Raw genomic sequence first — 23,568 nt, 5'->3', positions numbered from 1 at the left:
CCTACCAACAAACTGGCTGTGCAGACTGATGTTACAGGCAGTATAATGTTTATATGCACAGAGCGCCAGTGATGGACCTGCCAATTATGGTATTCTACGGCAAATCCAGTCGGGGTCCACAGTGCCAGTCAGTGAGCACAGGGCCCACTCAAACATGTTGGGCCCTCGGTCCAACCTCAACAAGTCTGTTTCTGATTGTTTGCTCAGAGATTTTTACACCGTTTCATAATGGAGTTATTGTTACTTGCTATTTGCTACTAAAAAGTAGCAAATTATCCCGCTGCGTGAATATACGAATGCTTTGTAGGACATCTCAGCTATTTTCCATTTTTACAAAATGTGTCAAACAGTTTGTTTTTTAACTACCATGCGTGCTTTGGAAATGTTCCTGGATGTAGAGTTCAGCTAAAGGAGGGCACTGGATCACGAATTACTGCTTAGTGACCAAAATCTAGGTTGTATTGTGTTTTTATTTATTTATTTTGAATTATTTAATAATAAAATACTAATTTAATTGGTAATTCTGACATCTTTCACACATCCCAAGGACTTTTCAGGGACTGCACCTGTATAAAGAATGATAAATAAAGTGTTTTAATAAAGTTTTAATAAGTGTTTTAATGTGTTCAGTTAGGTTGAGATTAGAGCTGGGTGATATAAGATTTTTTCATATCACAATATGTTTTTTTTCATTTCAGGCGATAACGATATATATCACGATATAAGCCAAATAACTATATTTGTAAGATTTAAATGTGCCATTGCTCACAAGTAAAATGTGAAATAATCAGCAACTTGTTTTGATTTAAATATTTATTTCCCATAATAAGTTCAACAGGGTTGATGTACTTAATGAACATGAGACTTTTTCAGATAAATAAAGGCAAATATTGCAAACTACACAAAAGGCAGCCGCTAAAGCGTTTAAGTTTCAAAATAGAACAAACGAAACAGACTACTAAATTGTCAATTCCACTTAGAAACAAAATATTAATTCTAAAAATAAATCTTAGTTTGTTTTACAGAAGAACAGACAAAATTGACTAACTTTTGTTAATATCAAATAAACTGAGAACTAAAAGGAAATTCTCAATCTCTCCTTGTTGTATAGTTTAGCTTTTCAAACAGTTTTAACAGTTACTTTAGTCTGACAAAAGCCGAATGACGAATTAGCGCTTTCAGTTTTTCAAGCGATTTATCGTATTTCCAGACTTGCTTTCGGCACAATTTACAGTGCGCTACTCTGTTTTTGTCAGACTTGAAATAGCCGAAATACCTTCACACTACGGAACTTCTCTGGCTCTTCGTTTGACAATCTCTCCGGCATTGGAACCATCATCTGTTTTCTCTTCGGTAACCTTCGGTCACGCTCGGTTGATTTTTCTCTAGTCAGCACACTCATTACCCGGCGGCACGGCGGCTGGCTGCTTCCCAAACAAATACACAAGTGCGGCTTGGCACTGGTGCTGTACGTAACAAATCACGTGACGTGACGCTGCGGCTGTGATTGGTTCGGCTCTGCGCTAGTTAATTTGGATTGGCTGTTCTTTTTTTTTTTTTTTTTTTTTTATAAGAGGACAAGCGAGATGAGGCTTATCGCAATAGTTTAACTTTTCTATCGAGAAAAAGTTATTTCGCAATACATATCGTTATCGTTCTATCGCCCAGCTCTAGTTGAGATCTGATGGCTGCAAAGAGCATATATAATTCACAGCTCAGTTTTATAATCATCAAACAGTTCTTTGACGCTCTTCCCTTTGGATCTCTCAGAATCTCTTCTAAGGGGACAACTGCACTGAAACCAGGCTTGATATCATAAGGCGGCACATTCACATAGCATTCACATTTTTCCCTTTAATTTAGTCGGAATGAGTTTGAAACATCTTTTTGTTTGAGCTTTGTTCCTTGGGACAACCTTTATAAAGTATAGATCTGATGCAGTACATTGTTTTGGGGAAGAAAACATGCAATATAATGTGTGTTTTAATCAAGTTTCATTCAATACTGTAGATACATGTTTGCTATTAGATGTTGTCTGTTCTGTTAGCTTGTCGTTTCCACTGCTGTTCCATCATGTTAGTGTTTTCCTTTTTGTTTTTTGTGCGCATTTTGTCTTTTTCCCCATCTCCATTGGGTTTTATTTAATGTCTGTTGTGTGTGTGTGTTTTTTTTAAATTCTTTATTTTTGCTAGGCCACTGTAGATGACTATATACTAGAACAGAAATAGTAATAGTAAATTTCATTCACTAAAACTAAAGCACAAGCTTGTATATGAATGTGGTATATTATATTACCTTCTCTGGTACAGAGAAACTCCATATTATATACTATATACATTTAATAAACATGCACCAAAACCATAAAAACTTAAGTTTCATAAGTCAGAGCACCTGTGAAAACTATCTACAGAAGCCAAGCCTGTTTTGTTTTTAGTTTTCTTTTCTATCAGGATAAAAACATGCATTTAAATGCCATGAAGTTATTATGTCTTGATGCATTCTCAATCATCCAGGAAAATAAATCTCCAAAAGTTGATTCTGTTCATCTGGATGTAGCATTTTCTGGGAGAAACGTTTCGTCACTCATCCAAGTGACTTCTTCAGTCTCAGCTGACCGCAGGTTTCCCCAATCTTATAAACAGTACATTTGCATAATGACTGAAACCAGCCCACTGAAGGAACAATGGGCTGGGAGGTCAGTTCCTTAATCATAATTATGCAAATTCTCATGACCATTGATCATGAGATTGATGTACTGTTTATAAGATTGGGGAAAAATGCAGTCAGCTGAGACTGAAGAAGTCACTTGGATGAGTGACGAAACGTTTCTCCCAGAAAATGCTACATCCAGATGAACAGAATCAACTTTTGGAGATGAAGTTATTATGTTGGGCATTTTAATATGGGAAGCGGCCTCTAGAGTGCGTCTTGAGCAGACATTCGATGAACTGTTTTCTGCACTTATTCGCTCTAAGCAGCATGAAGAGGTGAAACTGTACTTTACAAGACTCAAAGACGGCATCTATATTGATGCATTTAAATTAGTCAAATCCTGTAGAGTCCCACGTTAAGTCACCTAGCATCAACTGACAGGTTACTATTCCTTCCTTCTAGCTCTAAAAACACCCGATGATTAGACCCATAATTTAAAATCAGAGGTTTCATAATGTGTTCTTAAAAACTCATGTTATACTCCTCTTGTATCCTCTATAGAGTGGATCTGATTGAGAAACCAGTCAAACGGTATCCCGATACCATAGCAACCTGTCAATCACAATACTGGTGCGTCCTAAACCCTGATTTATTATCCTAATAGGGAATACAAACTAAACATCATGTTCCATTGATGCACATGAAAACTGTTTACTCAATCAATCAGCAGTAGGGTCATTTTCACATAGACTTCTGTACAACAGGACTTCTTTTTGTAACCAGATGTACTGCCCCCTGCTGGCCATTTGAACAAAAACAAGTTTAAGGCACTTAAGCATTCGCTTCACTTTTCAGGGCAAAGTTTCGCTCTATTTTTTAAGCACAGTCTGTTATCTCACTTCCCCATCAAGATCAAATAAAATTAAACAAAAATTTCCATTCATCTTTTCCTTAATTTTCACAAACAATGAGCTTCCTGTGTCATAAACATGTTAACAGAGTTAATAACAATGTAACAAAAATTATAACATTTAAAATAACATTTATAAAATGGATTAATTCTCCTCTTTTTGAGCAGTTTGTGTTAAAGCAATACATGATAGCATGGTGTAAAACAAAAAGGTGCGAGTAAAAACACGAATAAAATTACTGACATGCAGTCATTGTACAATATACGCCTTTACCCTGAACGCAGTCCAAAGCAGTCATCGTTTTTGCCTGAACATATTTATCCACAAACCGGAGCCACGGCGCAGTCTTGTGGCCGGTGAATCTATCTTCAGCCCAACCTTAAAAGTGAAGCGCAGATGTCTGCGTGAATGTATTTTTATAGTTAAAAACACAGGTTGGACAAAACTGGTTTACTACGTACACTTCGGCTAGTCAACCAAGCATCAACCAACCATCTGAATTATTATTTTAAGAGTTTTTTGTCCATCTGCATTTTATTTTTGAATGATTTGTTTGTTTTTTGATTTACTGTTTATTTGATAGAAGGATAAAACCAATGGACTCCAAACTGGGGACATTATTTTTTTGTTTTGTTTGTTTTTTTGCTACATTTAAGTGCTTCCGGGTGTTTAAAATCTGTGACTGTTTAAGTCAGCTGCTATACAGCACTGCATTGCTATGAAAAATCATACAGAGACGATGGTAACTGGCAAGCGTATAGTAATTAAAGGAATACAGAAGATGATAATGGACATGCACATAATTTAAAAGGTTTTTTTTAATGCAATTTTTTCATTTTGTGAGAATAAATCAATTTATCTAGTAATTTATCTTGAGGCAATTAAACTTGTTTTCTAGTGAGATGAACAAGTTATATATTTAGTTATTGTGAGAAAATGAGCCTAGCTTTGCAGCTTTCTGTTCAACTCTTTCCTACATGGGCGTATCCAGATTGGTACGGGGTGTCACTGCCCTTCCCCACTTCAAAGAAGTTATTGTTACTTCCTGGTGTCATCGCACAATTCAGTCACACTGGAAATCTTACAATGTTCAGCGTTACTGCATGAGAGCATGGATAGGAGTGGTTCAATTCAATTCCTATACTGTTACACAGCAGTAAATAATTAAATTATTACCAGTTGCAAAATTAAACATAAACACTTCCCGATTTCCTGTTTGTTTGGGGTTTCTTTTGTATGTTTGCCACACTTAAATATTTCAGATCATCAAACAAATTGAAATATAAGACAAAGATAACAACTAAACACAAAATTCAGTTTCTAAACAAAGTTGTTTATTATTAAGAGAGAAAACCAAACCAAAAGTGAATACCCTAAACCTAATAACTGGTTGGGCCACCCTTAGCAGCAACAACTGCAATCAAGCGTTTGCAGGAACTGGCAATGAGTGTTTTACAGAGCTGTAGAGGAATTTTAGTCCACTAATCTTTGCAGAATTCTTGTTTTTCACCCACTTATTGAGAGGCCTTTCCAGCATGAATCCACTTAAGGTCATTCCCCAGCATCTCAATTGGATTCGGGTCAGGACTTTGGCATTTTTGCCCAGTTTCTTTCTTATTGTTGAATCAGGACCTCTGACATTAACTTAGATATGTGAAGCCTGCGGTTCTTTAATGTTGTTCACCACTGTTTTGTGGTATAATGGCTCCCACTGTGTTTCACTGGAGTCCCAAAGCCTTAGAAATGGCTTTCTTATCCCTCTCCAGACTGATAGATGTCAGTGACTTTGCTACTTAGCTGTTTCTTTAGATTGTAGCATGATGTGTTGCTTTTTGGGATCTTTTAGCCTGCGTCACTTTGTCAGACAGGTTTTATTTAAGTGATTCAACAGGTCTGTCAGTAATAAGGCCTGACTGTTTGGTGAAACTGAACTTTTTCACACACGACCAGGTAGGTTTGGAAAATCTTTCTCCCTTAATCAATGAAACCATTTGTTAAAAACAGCATTTTGTATTTACTCAGGTTATCTTTGTCTAATATAAAACTTTCTTTGATGATCTGAAACATTTAACTGTCAGAAATATGCAAAACACTCAGAAATCAGGAAGAAGGGAAACACTTTTTCACACCACTGTATATAAATATAATGAATTATGATCCAGCAACACAGTATCATTTATTAGACTCAAAGGTCGTACTACATAAGGAGTCATACTATTAGGCAGAAACTTTTATTTCTTGTCTAATTGCCTACTTCTTTTGTAGGATTTATTTTACACTAAAGTCTGGATACTTGTTTTTCTGTGAAAACAGCTGTAATACAAAAAATATTTTAAACTCTTGCACACATGCATATAATTCTACTATAATATTAGTAATACTGTATTAGGGCACAGGACTGTGAATATGCTTGAAAAGTGTGCCTACTGCTTTCTATGCCACTTCTTCTCACTGTATTAATTTTAATTGAATTTTTAGATTCCAGTTGGACTCACCAAGCCATGTTGTTGGTCACTCTGTGCCAGGCCGTTAAAAAAATAATTTAAAAAAGGTCCCTGTTGGCCTCTCATTATTACGATTAGCCCAGCTGAAGCAGCACATGTCACTTTAGTAATTCTGCCTATTTTTAACTTCATAAGTGGTCAAGATTGGGTATTCCTATAATCTTCACATAATAACAGGAAAACAAAATGCTTCTGAGATAAACCATCTTATTATCTCAAGAAATTACCCTTTAGTTTTCTTGAGACAAAAAGCTAAATCAACCTGCCATCATAAGAAACGGGGATTTTCACCTTTTTTCTTACTTAAGATGAGACGTTCAGAATGTATCCCACAGTCAGTGAGAAATTAAAACTTCTAAATCCTCCAATTTATCTCATAAACCCGAGGGCGTCGCAGCTGCAAAGTCAAAGTTAAACCCACATAAAGTTCAATATTAGCACTTATTTGATCAACTGAGCTAAAAGGAACGTCACACTGTTTTGTTTGTATCTGGTGTCACTTGTTAACAACCTACACATATAGTATCTAACACAATAAAAGGAAATTTACAACAAATTCATATTTAGCTTTTCTGATGCTCCAAAATCAGAATAATGAGAATCGTCTTGGTCTTCCTGAAATTGTGTTAATGCAGCAAATACAAGCGTAACATACTGAACGCAAAGTCCAGACCTGTCAAGTGTGCTAGCTTAGCTTAGCTAAGACTGAAAAGCAGGGAGGAAAACACACCTATCGCCAACTCTAAAGCCCACTGATTTTTTAATATCTTATATTTTAAAATTAAAATAGAAAATACCCAGACAACCACTCGTCACTAGGGAACAATGTGACCGGTGTGATTGCTTTGGCCAATAGCAGACTGCCACAGCTGCCTGTAGTTTCCTCAAAAGAGGCTGTTTCAAGTGAAACTCATCTTCAAAGTATCTGTTTTTACTGCTGAGCAAGTAAGTCAGAAATCACAGCATTAAACTGCCTTATTATATTTGTGCTTGTAATTGAAAAAATGATTCAGGGTGTAGATTTGTGAGCTTCAGAGTTTTTGTTAGATATTTGATCCAAATCAGACCATCACCTGCTTAACGTTTAATGCAAAGCTTGGCTAAAAACAGCATTAAATCCCTTCTGGGTAAATTTTATGGTTGGAATGAGTGTTTTAACCTTCCATTTAGGCATTTTATTGGGCACTTGTATATTGACTCTATCTATAATGTAGAGGTTATTTTCTATTGCAGGTTTTTACACTGAGTTTTTTGAAGAGGAAAATCTTCCTTCAGTACTGGTCACAGTCATAATGTCTCACTTCTTCTCTGCTGAACGTCTGTGACGTCAGATGGTCGGCTTAGCCTTTTTCCATTCATTATATCCAGTGTTTCAGATCATTTATGCAGTCAGTGATTATTATTATACTAAAAAGTGTCCATGAAAAACTCAGTGATATGTCTCTTCTGCTCCTGCTTTGTGAAAGAGTTTATAGTGGAGTAATTCAGACTGCGACGATGACGCCGTCCTTTGAAGTAGGAGATCAGACATTAATCCTTCAGTGGTAAAAGGTGGAGGAAGGTGAGCACGCAGCAACATGAAACTTGGCTCTGACAGCCGAGAGAGCAGGAAGCCTTTCGTCACTGAATCCCATCTGAAAAAATACCAGAAAGAGAGTTTGAAATACAAAACATTAAATTGAGCGCGAAGCTGATGAAAGTGAGATGACCGAGAGAATTCAAACACACCGTTGTTGTCATCCGAGTCTGTGGCTGCATCGCCGTGCGTTTGTTGCAGTTCGTTGTACTTCATCTCTATGTCCTGGAAGCAGATCATCATTACAGCACAACTGACTGTGGCCCACAGATCAGACACAGATACAGTCAAACTGACAAAATGGGCTTAAATGCAGGAGTCAAAATAGGAATTTAGAAAAAAAAAAGTTCTCTTAACCTCCTAAAACCCAAACGCTTTCATGGCATGCATTTGTTATTTTTCTTTGCTATTTGGGTTGATTGGGACCTAAAGAACGTAAAAACAAAGAATTACCAGATTGTTTTGTTTTTTTTTACCTAATTGTTGTTTTTGAGAAAAATGAGATCCACATATGAGGACATTTGTATCAAATTTTGATAGAACAGTGGCAGTATAATGTCCTCGTATGTGGATATCAGGCCCTTGTAGAGAAAAATTAAGTATTTTGGTCTAGACGTCCCTAAATGTGATGTCCACATATGTGGACGGCAGGTCCTAGGAGGTTAATGCAGAGATGGTGATTGCAATGAGACATTTTACCTGTAAATATTAAAGCAGCTGTAAAACACACACTAGTGTTAGAGTAAGCCTTTAAAAGCACTAACCATTCAATAATTCCCAGAAAACTACATTTTTATTTAAAATCATTAGTTTATTGAATCACCTGGCAATAAAAAATTATGTAATATTAATTTGCACATATGAGATTTAATTTGGATAATATTATATTCTGCATTTTTAAATGTATTGCTAAAAATTTAATTAATTCATTAATATTGTGCAACTTATTTAGGTTTTTCTGTATTTATATTTTTCTGTAACTACATTCCTTGATCCTCATCTCTTATTAACAGACCAGTGGTATGGTCCAGTTCATACCAAAGGTTATGAACTGGACCATACCACTGGTCCAGTTCATACTGGACCAGTGGTATGGGACACTGAGACACTTATAATAATACGATGATTATATTGTTCACTCAGTTACATTTCGTGTCAAAGTTTTTAAGAATTTAGGAGAAGATACATATGTTAATTACAACTTAAAAATACATTTAAATTACATTACCTGGGGAAAAATCCAGATGTTTTTCTTGTGTTATGTAAAAAAGACTCAGACGCCAGTTAATGATTTGAATTTCAGATACTCTTCATTTACTGTAGATAGTTTTTTTGTTGTTGTTGTTATTTTTACACACTCCACACCTCGCTAAAATGTCAAGTCTGACTGATGGCTCCATGGGAATCACCTTACTGATGCTAAAAATACCATTTTATTACTGTCAGGCTGTGTTACTAGCTAACACACACAGTCTGAGTTAATACGAGATAACAAAGTGCCTAAGGACTGAAGGAAGGACCACTTTAAAAAACTACAAAAATGTCTGGAAGAAAAATATAAATACAAAAAAGGACACTATGTTAGAGGGTAGAAAAACAAAAGAAAATATAACTAAATATGTGAGGAGGCAAATACATTTTTGCTTAATACAAACAGAGAACATTCATTTACTTAGAAGAGCACATCCAAATGCAAACCATCCTCCAGATCATTTTTTCAGGCTTGAATTTATGAAAGTCTGGTTTAGTTTAAGAGTAAGCAGGTTTTTCCATGGTAATGTACCAAATTTTAAATCTTTAAAAAAACAAACCTGCGTCTGGGCTTGGATCAGTCGTTTGTTTAACCTTACAACTTTTGTGTCTGCTTGTTAGGCAGCTGCTGAACATCTAATGAGTAATATATTACTTTTCTGAGCAATGACCCCAAAACGGCTTACTTACTGCGTTAAACATTTGGCCCTAATATTGCTGTTCAAGTAAAAAGAGACATTAAAAACACCCCAGCATTGCTATCAGATGGTAATTTTGTGCTTTTTAGTGCAGATATATGAAAATCATCCACTGGCTACAAACAGCTGGTGGAGAAAATAGAGATCAGGTGTGTTAGGGCAACACTCTCCAGTAAATTTAACATCACAAAAATGACTCACTGGAGGCGAGACATCTCACCATGTTTAGGTTTTGCGACTATAGAAAGCAGACCTCAGATACTAAGGTACCTTAAGATACTGCAGATCGGCCTGTAGGAGGCGCAGGTGGGTCATGAGCTGCCGACTGAGGTTGGGGCCTCCGCCTCCCATCTGCGAGGAGGAAGACAGCAGTTTCCTCATGTCGATCCCAACATCACTTCCAACTCCGACATCATCATCAGTGCTGCTTTCCTCAGAGCCGGGGAAATCCAGGACCACGAAGCCACCTGGGTGGAGATGCAGATCAGGAGATGTTGAGATAGTTATGCAAGTATATTTTGGTCATTAATTCTTAATACTAGAGTACAGCAGTACCATTACGTTCAGCAGCCTCAGGTGGAGGCTGCAGGTGTTCTTTCTGTAAACTTTCAGATGTCTGGCTCTCATCACAGGTAGCAGAGGGCCCCTCTGGGCTCTCAGGCAAAGAAGGACTCGACTGACTCCCACGGGCTCCACTCGGCTTGCTCTCCTCCGTTTCCTCCTCTGCTTCTCTGCTTAACATGTGTGTGAAGACTGCCTGCTTCAGCATCGCCACTGAAACAGACATCAGCGGTCATTTTCCTCATGCGAATGTCAGCATATTCTCTTTACCATTAAACTGGATGTTTCTTCCTGTTGAAGGAGACTTTTTCCTTCCCACTGTTGCCAAGGGTTTGCTCAAAGAGGATTCTTTGATTGTTGGGGTTTTCTCTGTATTATTGTAGGATCTCTAGCTTACAATACAAAGCGTGCTGAGGTGACTGCTGTTTGGGGCTATATGAATAAAACTGAATTTATTTGAATTAACCCGAGCTTAATGATAAAACAAACATCTCAGGGTCAAAACTATCCACAGTGCTTACTGCTACCGACAGGTAATCAGGACTTACGTGTCTTTAGAGCTTCTTCAGCTTTGGAGCAAGGCATGACAAAAGCATTGTGCTCTTCTTCATTTTCAAGGGCAATGCCAAGCCGCGATCCTTCCTGCAGCAGTCTCTCCGCCAGCTGCCCGTCCAGGAAGGCCTCTAGCTCCGCTTCATCCACCTCTCCATTCTGCTCCTCTTCCTCCTGCCTGTCTGTCATCGGCAGCTCCTCTTCTTCATCTTCTGATCTCAATCCATCGAAGGGGTTGAGACTCTCCGGTGGATCTTGAATGTCTGAAGCAGAGGCGGCCACTTTATCGGAGATGCTCATATCTGGGATTTAAATTTTAAAAATGTGATGAAGCGTTGGACAGAAAACCATGAACAACAACAACACAGAATCAGACTTGCAAAGACTCCCCCATATGGAAAAGATATATATAAATCTTATAAAGTTTGTATCTGTCTTGTATGAAACTTGTATGAAAAGCATACAAGAGTGAAAACACATATAAGATCTCTTGAAAAATTATATAATGAAACTTGTATGTTTTGGATACTTACTAAAAAAATATATGAAAGTAATGAGAAAGTGGCCACTTTCATGAGTAAATCATATATGTTTTTACTATTTCTTTTCCATATGGGCCAAATCGGCTGGAGGGCATAGATTTGGGGATTTTAACTATATTTTCATAGGTTTTAAAGATTTTCCTACTGCCTCCACCATATTACACCAAAGCAATTAAATATAAGATGAACACTAACAATTAAAACACACCAAATTCCCCGTTTAGTTTATCATCTACCATAGAAAGTGTTATTTTTTTACAATGGGTCCACAGGGGGGGAATAAGATTTATGAACAATGAGCTACCAGAGCTTTTTTCTATATTTTTGCACATTTATTTATTTGTGCTGACAGATTTCATTAATTTACTACAGCAGCACTTTTTTATTACATGCAAAGACTGAGCTGTATTGTTGAAATTGAACTTGTGTGTGTAGTTAAACATCAGTGGAGTTACGTTGGTTCGGCCCACTTAAGATCAAAGCGGGCTGCATGTGACCCATGATGTAAAATTATTTTGACATCTCTGATTTCATATATCATTTGAATAAGCCATAGATTAATCGATCCATCAGTACTTTTGGTACTGACAAACACATATAGATACCTGCAGAACGGATACTTTCACTCGGCGTCTCATCTTTGCTCAGTTTAGGCATCCCATTGTTGATGATATTAATAGCATCCCGCTCCACACTGAAACACATTTACATTGTAAACAGTGAATTAAAAAAAACAAAAAAACAATACGCACACTCAAAACTCAAACAACAATACCAGTGACAATGTCTGCAGCATTAGCAGACTCACTCAGACTGAGGTGGAGGCGTGTCCCTCCTGTGGGGTTTGGCCTTCATGGCTTCGGCACACTGTGTGATTAGATGTTGCCACCTGGAGCAACAGAGGTGGCACAGCTGGATGAAACAGACTAAAAGTGACCAGATGAAGGTGCATGAGCATTGTTTTGGTGCGACACTCACGTTCTCTGATCGAACACCGTCTGAGCCGTCAGCTCGTAGATCTGAGCCCCGTTTTCGGACATGGACAGAACAAAGAAAGACTTGTTGTCTGACGAAGAGAAAATTTCAAACAAGGATTGGTCCACATGACACAAAAGCTACATTTACATTCAAAATAGAGTGTGTACATAGAAAAATATACAGAAACTAATGTCACTGACATGAAAAAACAAAGAAACTTGTGAAGTTAAGTTAAAAGCTAATGTTAGCATGCTAAGTCCTCAGTTAGGATCTCACAGGAAAACTGTCATTCCTACAATGGCTGAGGAAATTTGGCATGCCAACCAAAATCTTCTGCATCTTCGACACAACTGAGAACATAACACTACCTGTGTGTTTTTATGGTGGTAAAAACAAAAAAAAGGTTCTAAACTTAATTCAGTGAGCTAAATACTGGTTTAGCTAAATGCTAAACTAAGCTAAGCTAAATGTTTAGCTAAATGATGGTTTAGCTCACAGGGGAGACCAGGTGACCTATTGTATTGTTTGAATCCACACTGAGGGATTTACTGCACGTCTTCCCCTGGTCTTTTTCCCCCCAAAGCTTTCCTGTCTCCTGACACCCTTCCTGATACAACCCCTAATGGGATCTGTGACTCCATCAACCAGGGATGCGTTGCTTGTTAGGAGTAAACCACTGCACTATGGAGCACCATTTCCACTTGTCTGCGGTTCTTACCAGTTGCGACAGGTCGAACCAAGACTGTGTTGAGTTTGATGATGGGGCTGAAGGTGTGCTTGGTGTCGACAACACTGGCCATGTTTTTGCCATGAAACTTTAGGACCAGGCGCTCATCTTGTTTCTGCAGCAAGACCATGATGTCCTCCAGGAGAAGTGTGTACAGCTCTGAAAGGAAAACACTAGTGGTATAAAACTGTATGTGTATCTGACAAGTTTTGTCTCATTTTGGATGCAAAAATAAACCTGAAGAAGTATTTAATCTACAAAAATGTCTGATATTATAGTTTTTTTAATCTTATTGTCATATACTGATGTGTACACACCAATTGTCTTTTCCTTATTGACTTTCCAGGAGAGAGGACCCTCATGAACCATCTTCCTCTTAGTGAGGTCCAGATTCTGCAAACACAACACGTGGCAGAACTTCATAAACAATCCAGAGTAAATATCAAGGTAAACAGAGATTAAAACAAGTTTGTTACCTTCAGCTCCAGGATCACAGGGTTTTCACTCTGTTTCAGAGACGAGAAGTCTAACCTTCTCTGATACTCCTCGAGCCGCTGTTAAGACACAACACAACTCATAAAATACCCTTCCAAATCTCAGCCTGTATGAATCTGCACATTTCTTTAAATAAAATGATTAAATATCTAATGTGTGTACCTGTTTGTTTTCAGCCTCTTTCACAGCTTGGTTGACATGTTTGAGGATCTTTTTACAACAGTCTCCAGCTCTCTTCACCTTTTTCCTTTCCTCAATGTCCTCTACAAGAACAAAAAACCAACATAGCCAACAGTTCTTGATGATTAAGCTAAAATTAATTGTTCCCCCTCAATGAAAAAGGTAATTGGTTTCCAGAATCTGTACTAAAATGTATAAAATCGTATTTATACCTGTGTACTTGGCAATGTTATCCAGCAGGAGCGGGTATTTGGTCACTCTCTGCATTTCTACAGGGATGATGTCTTTGAGCTGCAGCCTGCGACACAAACGGTTGCTCTGAGCTTCCTGAAGAATGACAACAAGCAAGAGAAGAGCAAGGAATGAAGAAGGTCAATAACAAAAAAACCTCTGTAACAGATATTATATGAGACTATAAAACAAAATCTGAAATATTCGAGCTTATGGGATGTTCTACTTTAAGTTCTACTTTAAGCTCCAAAATGCAGACATTTGTTATACAAAATAGAAACAAAAGAAAACATGGTTCAGACAAAAGATAGATGAAATCTTTAACGAATAATAATACAACAGATTCAATCAAAGTCCTAAAATTTAGATAAAAAAAAGAAAAGAAAAGGGGGGGAGCCCATTGCACCAACATTCCTCTAATTATGAAGTGCGTATTGTCACTTCTATCCTTATGTTACATTTACTGGGTAACTTAAAAGTTTTTTAAGCTGCAAAAAGCCACCTGGTTCAAGGGTCCTAAGTAAGCATGTACTCATAAAGCATCTCCAATAAACTGAATGTAAGTCACTCATATGGAGCCAACTGTGCCACTGTTCTTATCCATTCTCCATACGGAGATGGATACTTACTCATCCTGTGTCTCTGTGTAGGTTCTCAGTCATCCAGGGCAAAGTTACCTAAGGAGTTCAGAAAGAAAACCACTGGACATCTTTAAGTTTGCTGTCCCACACCCTTTTTCACACCTTGAGCTGAGGCACATGATCAGTAGTGGGCTCTCCACCGTTTGGTCTTAGAACTGAAGAAACTTCTTGGATGAGAGAAATGTCTTCAAGAAACTTTAAAAATCCAGTTGCTTTTCTTTCCAAACTCCTTAGATTTTTGAATGGACAGATACAATTTGGGTCAAATTAGGCAAGTTCTTGTTCTTCCCCTCTCTGGAAGCCTCATGTGACTGACTTTCCCTACACCCACAGCCAGTCGTGAGGGGGTGTACCTGCACTCCCCTAGCCTTGTTCGGGTCTCTTCCTGCTATAAAGGGAGCTCATTGGAGAATGTCGGCTCATTGGATATTTTTCTATAATGATGCAAGGTCTCCAGCTTGCAATTGTTGTGAACTGGCACACTAACTAAAACTTAATCGAATGTTCTTCTGCCTGCCAATATCTGTCTCATCCAAAGTCACTTTCCTCCTGGTGGTAGACTGCAGTGGGAGTCTTGCACTCACCTGCATGAACAGGTTGAATTTCTGGTCCTTCTTCTGCCTCGTCTTGATGAGCTCCAGTGCAGACGGCTGGTTACTGCAGAAGGTTGCCACTGCTCTCTTTAACTTTTGCTCTTCCTCCCCACTGAACTGGATGCGAGTGCACAGAGAAAGCAAAAAATGCTTAAATATTACCAGCTTACGTGCCAAGAGTGCATGATGTACTTGATGATTTCTACTGAAACAACTCTGAAAATATTTTAAAAAACAACACAGAGCCTGCAGCCATGCCAGCAGAAGTTATCTACTTGCACATTGATGCTTTTAGATATAAATATAGAAGCAAAGCCTGCCAGATAATTCAGGCAAAGAACTTGCACTCATTTCCTCTGCCTTATGACAACTCCACCATCACAGCATCCACCCGTAAGTCCGCTCGGACATTAACTGACCATTTCTAGGTATATCTACACATAACATATTAGAGGGGAGTGATGAGGTAGACACTAAACTAGCAAACTGGTACTGGAACACGCACCTTTATTGTGTTAGCAGGATAATATTTCACTATCAAGACTAAACACAAAGGCTGAGCCTGATAGGAATGTTTTAGGTTTGCTGGTATTTATTTACTAAACCCAAATTGTTGCCCAAATTTTGATTTTGACCTGAATGGCGATGCTGTGGGAAAAGACACATGGACCTCAAAAGTCTTTAACATAATGTAATGTGGGGATTGTGAAGACCTCTTTACCATTTATCTAGTCTGGGCAGAAGGTGACTAAAAATACAAATAAACGCAGTTTCTGTTTTCAGTCCTCTCTCACAGATACTTGAAGCCAGCCTTACCCATCCCAGGAGATCATCTCCGATCTGACCGATCACAGACGTCTCGTTCCTCTTCCTGATTGCAGTCATTTGTTCTGTTATAGAAACTGGAGCACAGCGAGAAGATTATTTTCTTTTATACATCCAAAAATACTCACCAGCTAGCTCAGTTTGGTGATGACTCACATATTTCTCAATCATTAATTGATTAGCAACATAACATTTACAAAATTACAATTTTTACCCCATTTCCAAAAAAGTTGGAACGCTGCATAAAAAGTAAATAAAAACAGAATGCAGCGATTTGCAAATCTCATAAACTCATCTTTTATTCACACTAGAACACAGAGAACATATAAAATCTTAAAACTGAGACTTTTTAGTATTTTATAAAAAATAATTTAAAAAAAGCTTATTTTGAATTTGATGGCAGCAGCACAAACCAGGGACAGGGGCAACAAACGGCTCGAAAGGTAAGTAAGTAGTGAAAAGAAGTTTCAGTTCCTCAGTGCAAACTCACCAAAGGCCAAACAAAAAGTCCAGCAGGTCTTCTCAGTTGTTAAAAGAAGAGGGGATGCGACGCAGCAGTAAACGCGGCCCTGTCCTGACTTTTTTGAGACTTCTAGCTACCATCAAATAAAAACGAGCTAATATTTTTCATAAAGTAGTCAAACGTCTCAAAAGGAAAAAACAAAATCTGTGTAATTGTTCCATTCAGTTTTTATTTTTTGGGGATTGGGATTGAAATTTAAAACCACGCCCTCTTGTTATAGCTCCCACTCTGGACCATCTCCTTTCCCTGTGACTGTTTTCCTGAATCAGTTCATGTTAAGGGCTTGAAAGGGAAAAGGCATGGCTGTGAACACTAATGACGTGTCATGACTATGTCAGCACACGTGTTTAACCTACAAGGGACGATGGACAGTCCTTTATTATGATGCCAGCTTTATATTTGTGTGTGTCACTGTGAAATCTCCGAGATTTTTTTACACGATCTGGCCCATTGGCAGCGTGACAAGGACAAAGTGTGTGCTGTAAGTGTTTTTATAACATTATAAACTTTTACTTTATTGTAACATCCAGTAACTCTCAGTCACTTCCCTGTAATGATTTTTCATTGGACCATGAAATGACCAAAATCCAAAAATCAATCAATTAGAATATATGAAAATCTGCCGTAGATGAAGGAAACAGTCTGTGTCTCATTAACACAATTACAGCCACGCCCCTACTCAGTCATGTGTGAAATGTGTTACCGTGCAGCTAATTGATTGTTACCATGAAGCTGAATGATTTCCTCCAGGTTGATAAAGATGTGTTTTATGTCTTCTGGTGGAAGGATGCCGTCCCTGTTCAGCCTCTGGCAGAAAACACAGTCCAGCACCTTCAGCATCCTCAAGTGTGCACGCTCAGTGTAGAACAGCTCTAAAGAGCGAACGGACAAATGCATGCATGTGGATAAAATTTGCACAGATTTCTTTTTTCTTTTTTAATAATTTTAGAAAAATGTGTAATATTGGCGATTTACCATTGATGACTTCCTGCCGGTTGATCTCCTGTTGCGTTAAGCCCATCAGGACGCCTCGAGGGACCAGTCCCTGCCAGATCAGAGGATCTTCTTCACACTCAGCCTCTCCACCTTGGTCATCTTCACTCTGGATGTCACCCGGTACCTCCATCCTAAAGAGACAAAAAGAGACTGGCTATCATAAAGATAAATGTGGCATTAGAAAGGGAAACAGTTACTGCATTTAAATGTTTATTTAACACAATAAACTATTTAAAAAGTATCAGTATCATTAGGATATTTTGACAAAATTCCCAACCCACCTTTCTAATAGATGGTTTGTCCCGTGACAACCATGACCATAAAGTTAAAACAAACAAACCCCCAATATGTTGATTCATAGGTTACATTTTTTTTAAATATAACAACTCTCTGGTTATTTATATCCAATATATGCAAAAAACTCTTTGAAAATGGATACAACTTTTATTTGGTTGCGGCAGAGGGTCGCCCTCCCTGAGCCTGGTTCTGTCGGAGGTTTCTTCCTGTTAAAAGGGAGTTTTTCCTTCCCACTGTCGCCAAAGTACTTGCTCATATGGGGTCATATGATTGTTGGGTTTTTCTCTGTATGTATAATTGTAGGGTCTACCTTACAATATAAAGCATCTTGAGGCGACTGATGTTGTGATTTGGCGCTGTATAAATAAAATTTAATTGAATTGAATTTGGTTTTCCTTCTTTGCTTTCAAATCGTACATTAGTAGGCGGTTACTTCCTTTAAATCCAGAAATTTCCTTTACAGTGGCACACAGCCCAAAAATGTTTTTAAAAACAGACTTAAAGCTGCATCCCCAACTTCAACTACCTGAAGGCCTCCTGATCTTCATCCCGCTGCTCCACTGTGGAGGGGCTGAAGTCAAACTGAGTGCCGGTTGGACCGGAGACGCCGTCGTGGTTGTCAGCAGACTGCACGCTGTCGCCTGGTCTGGGCTGCGTGCAGAACGGAGAGACATCTGTAGAATAAAGGAGAGAAGAGGAGTAAAATACATGAGACAATTAAGACTCGAATGGAGCTTTATTTTGAACAAATTCAACAGTATCCGTATTCTGCAGGGATATTTAGTACAAGTTACTGAAACTAGAGATAGTGTGTGAGTGACTCCGTGTTCATCCCACATGTAATGGAAGATTGGGGCAATTAAATAAAAGAAAATTATCAAAATTTAATAACGAACAAAAACTGGAATATCTTACTGGATTCTGACTCTTGTCCGCCTGCCTCTGAGACCTGAGTGGTGGGGGAACTGTGTGCAGGGAGGGTGGTGGCAGGCAATAATTGGGTATCTGATCCATCGCGGATCCGTCCAGGACTTGTGGCGGACTGGTCTGATGGTTCAGACATGCCAAGAGGCGACTGAGGAAGCTTTGGCGGACGCTGCTTGATCTGGTCCACAGCTTTCACGACTGTGCAGAAACCCATGAGCATGAAGTATCACACACTACACTGATAACATTATTGTATGTACACCCTCAATTATACACAGATACAGCTCTTTATGCAATAAGCCAGCAAATACCTCACGGTTAAAATATATATTTTTTTCTCACCTGGGGTGGGGTCCACTCTGCTCGGACGCCGAGGGGGGCGGATGTTGGGAAACTGATGGAAATAGTTAGAAGTTACACATTGGAGTAAATGATTCTCAGTTCTGAAGTTCACTTAAATGTCAGTCACATGTCACCTGTGTGGAAAAACTACTGTTGCCTGTCCCAGCACAGCCTTGAAGGGAGGTTGTCATACATTCAGTGGCCAGAATACACAGGGAAGCAAGCTGAACATACTGGGAGTAACCCAGATGAGAGGCGTTTCCATGCTAAACGCACTGGAAAGGCTAATTAGCACAGACAGGAGGAGTAAGTGGCTCCTAGCTTTCTCTTTGTCTCTGTGCTGCATGTGCTTAAGGTCTCACACCCTGACGTTGCCTTTGTTTATTTGACTCTGCTCTTAGTTGTGGATCAATAAACTGCACTACAGTAAACTCAAAAAAAGATCTACTTCAGAGGACGTTCGAGTGTTTTTTTAACTTCTAATTGAATCTAAAACGCTGAATCCAAAAGTGACCAGCCAGACAAAGTTTATTATTACTGTTTATTATATTGTTATATTATATTGTTTATTATTTTCACCTTCCTCTCACCCACTTCTCAGACTTCATACTTTTCTCATGAAAAAACAAAACAAAACATGTTTATCTAGGAACAATTTTTTTAAAGACAACAAAGTCAGTAACTTCCCACAGATCCATCCATTAAACCATGCACTTAACTACTTACTCATTAGTGGAATTGTATAATGATTGCATTATTATGTATCGGTTACTCTGTGTGTGTGTGTGTGTGTGTGTGTGTGTGTGTGTGTGTGTGTGTCAGGAGGTTGCACCTTAATCCTGGGGAAATTGATGCGAGCACGTTTATGTTCGAGGCCTCGATGCTCCTTCACTTTCACTCCGAGGTGCTTCATGTAGGTGAGAATCACATACTGCATTGTTTGCCTGCAATAAGAGACACACAATGTGTAGCAGTGTAACACAGAACACGTGCTTCTGATTTTCTCATCTATGCAGCAGCTCTTAATGATCACAGTATTAATAACAGACGGACGTTCTTTCAGACAGACCATCTCTTACAAAGAAAGAAATATCCATCATATTATTGCAATAAACAAAAGAAATACCAGTGGACCAGTGGATCTATAGTACCAATTTTAAACTCCTACGTTGCCTCGTTCACAAGCTTATGTGCCTACGCCACCTGTTCGCATGTCTGCAGGGCGGACGACAATATCTCGTCAGTCTTTTACAGCTGAGCAGTAAAAACACCCGTCTTTGATTTTTTTTTTCCCAACACTGATGACTGGAAAACCATTTTAAGTTGTTTGGGGGGGGGGGGGGCTACATAAAACAACGGTTTTATAGTGTGTTGCAATGTAAAGCTGTGGTGTGATGGGTGCAGTACTAGATGTCACCACTGGGGGCAAGAGATTCCACATTTGCGTCTCTTGCATGGTGTATCAGAGCTTTATGACTGTCTTATTCTTTCCCATGTGCAAGATTTCTTTTTCCCACCCACCCTTTATTTTTTAAGGACGTCCAACAAGATCATTCAGGGGAAGTTAATGAATGATGTTGAGCCGATCGAGACGTGGCATCAGAGGCATCAGTACAACTTTCATTTTCGAGCAATGAAATTTGCCCTGATGTCAAAATATTTGCGAGTAAAGCACCTCCATGATTAATTTTGTCTTACATGTGACAGACTTCTATATTTGTTCAAAGATATAAAACTGTGCTCACACAGACTTTGTTTGAGATATTCTGTCTTAACATTTAGTCACAGATGGGACAATGATTTATAAATATCAGAACAGAACAGAAACTATAAAACTTCCCCAAAATCATTCACACTGAGTATCCTGCAGCTGCCTGATGATATCAAATATAAAACTCCCTCGTCTTACCACTTCTCCTCTTCTGAGCTCTGTGATGTCAACCTGCAAAATCACACACACACAATCACATGATGCACGTCTGTGTGGGTGTTTTTTTTTTGGTTTTTTTTTTTAAAGAAATACAATCAGAAAGGAGCATAGGGGTTAAAAATACACATCTAGGTGTCTTTGTGGCTCAGAGACTTACAGGATATCCTCTATCTTGAAGAGGATGTGTTCAGCACAGGAGCATTCTTTCTCCAAGGCCTGCTGGTCTCTTCCTGGCTCAGAGTCCAACTTACAGAGCTCGTCTTCGGCCAGCGTCAGACCCATGCTGCGCTTCTGTCTGCACACCGAGACACAGAGCGCATGTACATAGAGAAATATTACTTTACACAGACATGTATCAGATATCTGCCAGGAAAATATTCAGGTTCAACATTTATTATAAGAATAAATTTAACAGCTGAGTGACAGCTACCTGAAGTCTTCCAGGTTCTTGTGCAGGTCTGGTAACAGCGCGTCCTGTAACGTCTGAATGTACTGTTTACACAGGCTGTCTGGGATCAAGTCCAGCCTTCGCTTCTCTGTCACACACACACAGAGAAAATATTCAACTCCAAAGCATCCAATTCACAAATTAAATGTGAAAAAAGAACATTTATAATTTATATAAAGGAATCCGGTTTAAACCCTAGTCGCGTATCTGCTGTTGTAGAGCCTGTTTTCAGCCACTGCAATCGATGATATCAGAACGGTAGCTAATACTGTCAAATACCCCAAGTTATTAGAATTGATTTCTTTTCTCTGAAGCTTTCAAACATATTTTATTTACGAGTGGGAGTGTGAGATTGACACACAGATTGGTGCAATGTCAGTAGTGATGAGGATGTTGTACCGGTTTCTTGTTGTGAAGAGTGAGCTGAGCGGTCGATCTACCCTCACCTACAGCCACAAGCTGTGGGCACAGTGAATAAATGAGCTATTTCAGGTGGGTTGGGCATCTGCATCCTGGATGCCTCCTAGGTAAGGTTATCTCTCCCAAGATATGCTGGAAAGATTACATGTCTCAGCTGTCATGGGAACACCTCAGTACCACTCTGACAAAGCTGGAGGAAGTGGATGGGGAAAAGCCAGTCTGGACGTCTCTGCTTAGACTGCTACCCCTGCGACTAACACCCAGATACAATGAATATCTTACACACTACAAAAGAAATAACAGTAATAAATTGCATGATATTTATCCATATTTACCAGTCAAGCATGCTCAGTTTACCTTTTTCATTTCTCAAGGTTTCATGAATTTGCATGAAATTGGAGTTTCTTAATCTCTCTCACTCACACACAAACACTTTCCTGAAAATAATAATAATAATTTTGTGGTCTTAGTTTTTGTGTATAATAAACTCTTTGTTAAACTGCTTCAAGCATCAGTTTGCTTATTAGGCCCCAAGCAGCAGAGGTGGACAGTGTACTTCATTAAGCTTGCTGTCTTCTGACTACATCTTCTACTTCCATAGTCCAGCACATGAAAAGCAGAGTTCAGATTTTAACTTTTCAAAGCGACATGTACAGTATGTGTGAAGTTTAAAATCATGAAATATGATACTTTAGAGCAGTGGTTCCCAAACTTTTTTTTTTGCTGGGCACCCCTTTGTTTTACAAGAAAAATGTTCGCGTTTTCAAACTCCACTGAGGTTTATTTCACACCTCAAACAATTAGTAAACAAATAAGCAAATACAAGTAAACTGCAAGAAATTACAGGTAGTAATGAAATAATCTCCAAACTCTTTTACGCGATGTCCACACTTAAATGGGTATTTTTGAAAACGCAGCTGTTTCTATGCGTTCGGACCTTTCGTCCACACGTCAACGGCGTTTCAAACCACCGAAAACTGAGATTTTTGTTAAAAAACGCCATTTTTTGCATTTACGTGTGGACAAGGAATACAGAGTTCGTCACGCAACGTCAAAGGTATGTGCCTTTTTTCACGTCACGCTGTGCGCCACGTTATTGTTTACATGAGATGAATTGCAGAATGGCAGATAGAGACAAAATACTGTTAATCTGACTATCTGCAGGTTTTACACGCTTACATATACACACGCAGTTACTGTCCCTCCATTTAGAAAGGCAGAGACGTCAAGGTGTGATTATTTTATGTGTAGTTGTTTTTTTCCTGTGTAATAATATTCAACATTGCTATCAATACATTTCTCTGTGCAAAAAAACATAAACAACTGTGGGATACTGTTTGTGCGTGGTTTGAACGGGGGAAACAAATCGTGGCAGGATCAGCCTGATATTATTTGGATCCCATTGTAACTTTACTGTATAAAGAGCTAACATCTCCAAAATGTCAGGAGTAGTTAGTCATTACAAGAAGTGTTTGTGAACTACAAATCAAGAATGTGGGATACTGTTTGTCCGTGTTTGTCCAGCGCTGCTCCCGACGCAATGGAAACTAATTCTATTGCAGAGACCTACCTCGGCACTTGTGCAGGTGAAGCCAAAGGGAAGACATGCTTCACCATATTTTCTACTCTTTGGCTTAGAATGAAGTTGGTTTGGAAACATAATTGGCGATGCTTCATCTCCTGCTTTGCGTTTGTGTGGAAGCCTCGTCAGAAACCTGTCAATTATGCTAGCAGTGTCCAAGCGTTCTTTTTTTTTTTTCCTTTTCAT

General features: G+C 38.7%; 1 protein-coding gene across 1 annotated transcript in view; it reads right to left on the bottom strand.

Moving 5' to 3' along the window:
• Positions 1-6,216: 6,216 nt before the first annotated feature.
• The window catches only part of LOC102782209 (rho guanine nucleotide exchange factor 12-like), a 43,768-nt gene continuing 26,416 nt past the window's right edge, over positions 6,217-23,568 (bottom strand). Inside the window, exons 13-36 of the mRNA XM_087847493.1 lie at positions 21,363-21,468; positions 21,090-21,227; positions 20,912-20,944; positions 19,835-19,946; positions 19,003-19,054; positions 18,649-18,858; positions 18,260-18,407; positions 17,416-17,567; positions 17,166-17,312; positions 15,909-15,994; positions 15,084-15,209; positions 13,840-13,954; positions 13,610-13,710; positions 13,429-13,506; positions 13,270-13,345; positions 12,944-13,111; positions 12,226-12,313; positions 12,056-12,136; positions 11,853-11,941; positions 10,702-11,007; positions 10,148-10,366; positions 9,863-10,059; positions 7,796-7,868; positions 6,217-7,701 (exon numbers count right to left, since the gene is read on the bottom strand). Coding sequence (XP_087703619.1) covers positions 7,688-7,701; positions 7,796-7,868; positions 9,863-10,059; positions 10,148-10,366; positions 10,702-11,007; positions 11,853-11,941; positions 12,056-12,136; positions 12,226-12,313; positions 12,944-13,111; positions 13,270-13,345; positions 13,429-13,506; positions 13,610-13,710; positions 13,840-13,954; positions 15,084-15,209; positions 15,909-15,994; positions 17,166-17,312; positions 17,416-17,567; positions 18,260-18,407; positions 18,649-18,858; positions 19,003-19,054; positions 19,835-19,946; positions 20,912-20,944; positions 21,090-21,227; positions 21,363-21,468 — 2,915 coding nt within the window. The 3' untranslated portion in view covers positions 6,217-7,687. The remainder of the gene's footprint in view (positions 7,702-7,795; positions 7,869-9,862; positions 10,060-10,147; positions 10,367-10,701; positions 11,008-11,852; positions 11,942-12,055; positions 12,137-12,225; positions 12,314-12,943; positions 13,112-13,269; positions 13,346-13,428; positions 13,507-13,609; positions 13,711-13,839; positions 13,955-15,083; positions 15,210-15,908; positions 15,995-17,165; positions 17,313-17,415; positions 17,568-18,259; positions 18,408-18,648; positions 18,859-19,002; positions 19,055-19,834; positions 19,947-20,911; positions 20,945-21,089; positions 21,228-21,362; positions 21,469-23,568) is intronic.

Source organism: Neolamprologus brichardi, chromosome 10, assembly GCF_056152115.1.
Source record: "Neolamprologus brichardi isolate AB-2024 chromosome 10, ASM5615211v1, whole genome shotgun sequence".
NCBI lineage: Eukaryota > Metazoa > Chordata > Actinopteri > Cichliformes > Cichlidae > Neolamprologus > Neolamprologus brichardi.
The sequence above is the reverse complement of the archived record's forward strand: the minus strand, read 5'-3'. Positions and strand labels throughout refer to the sequence as shown.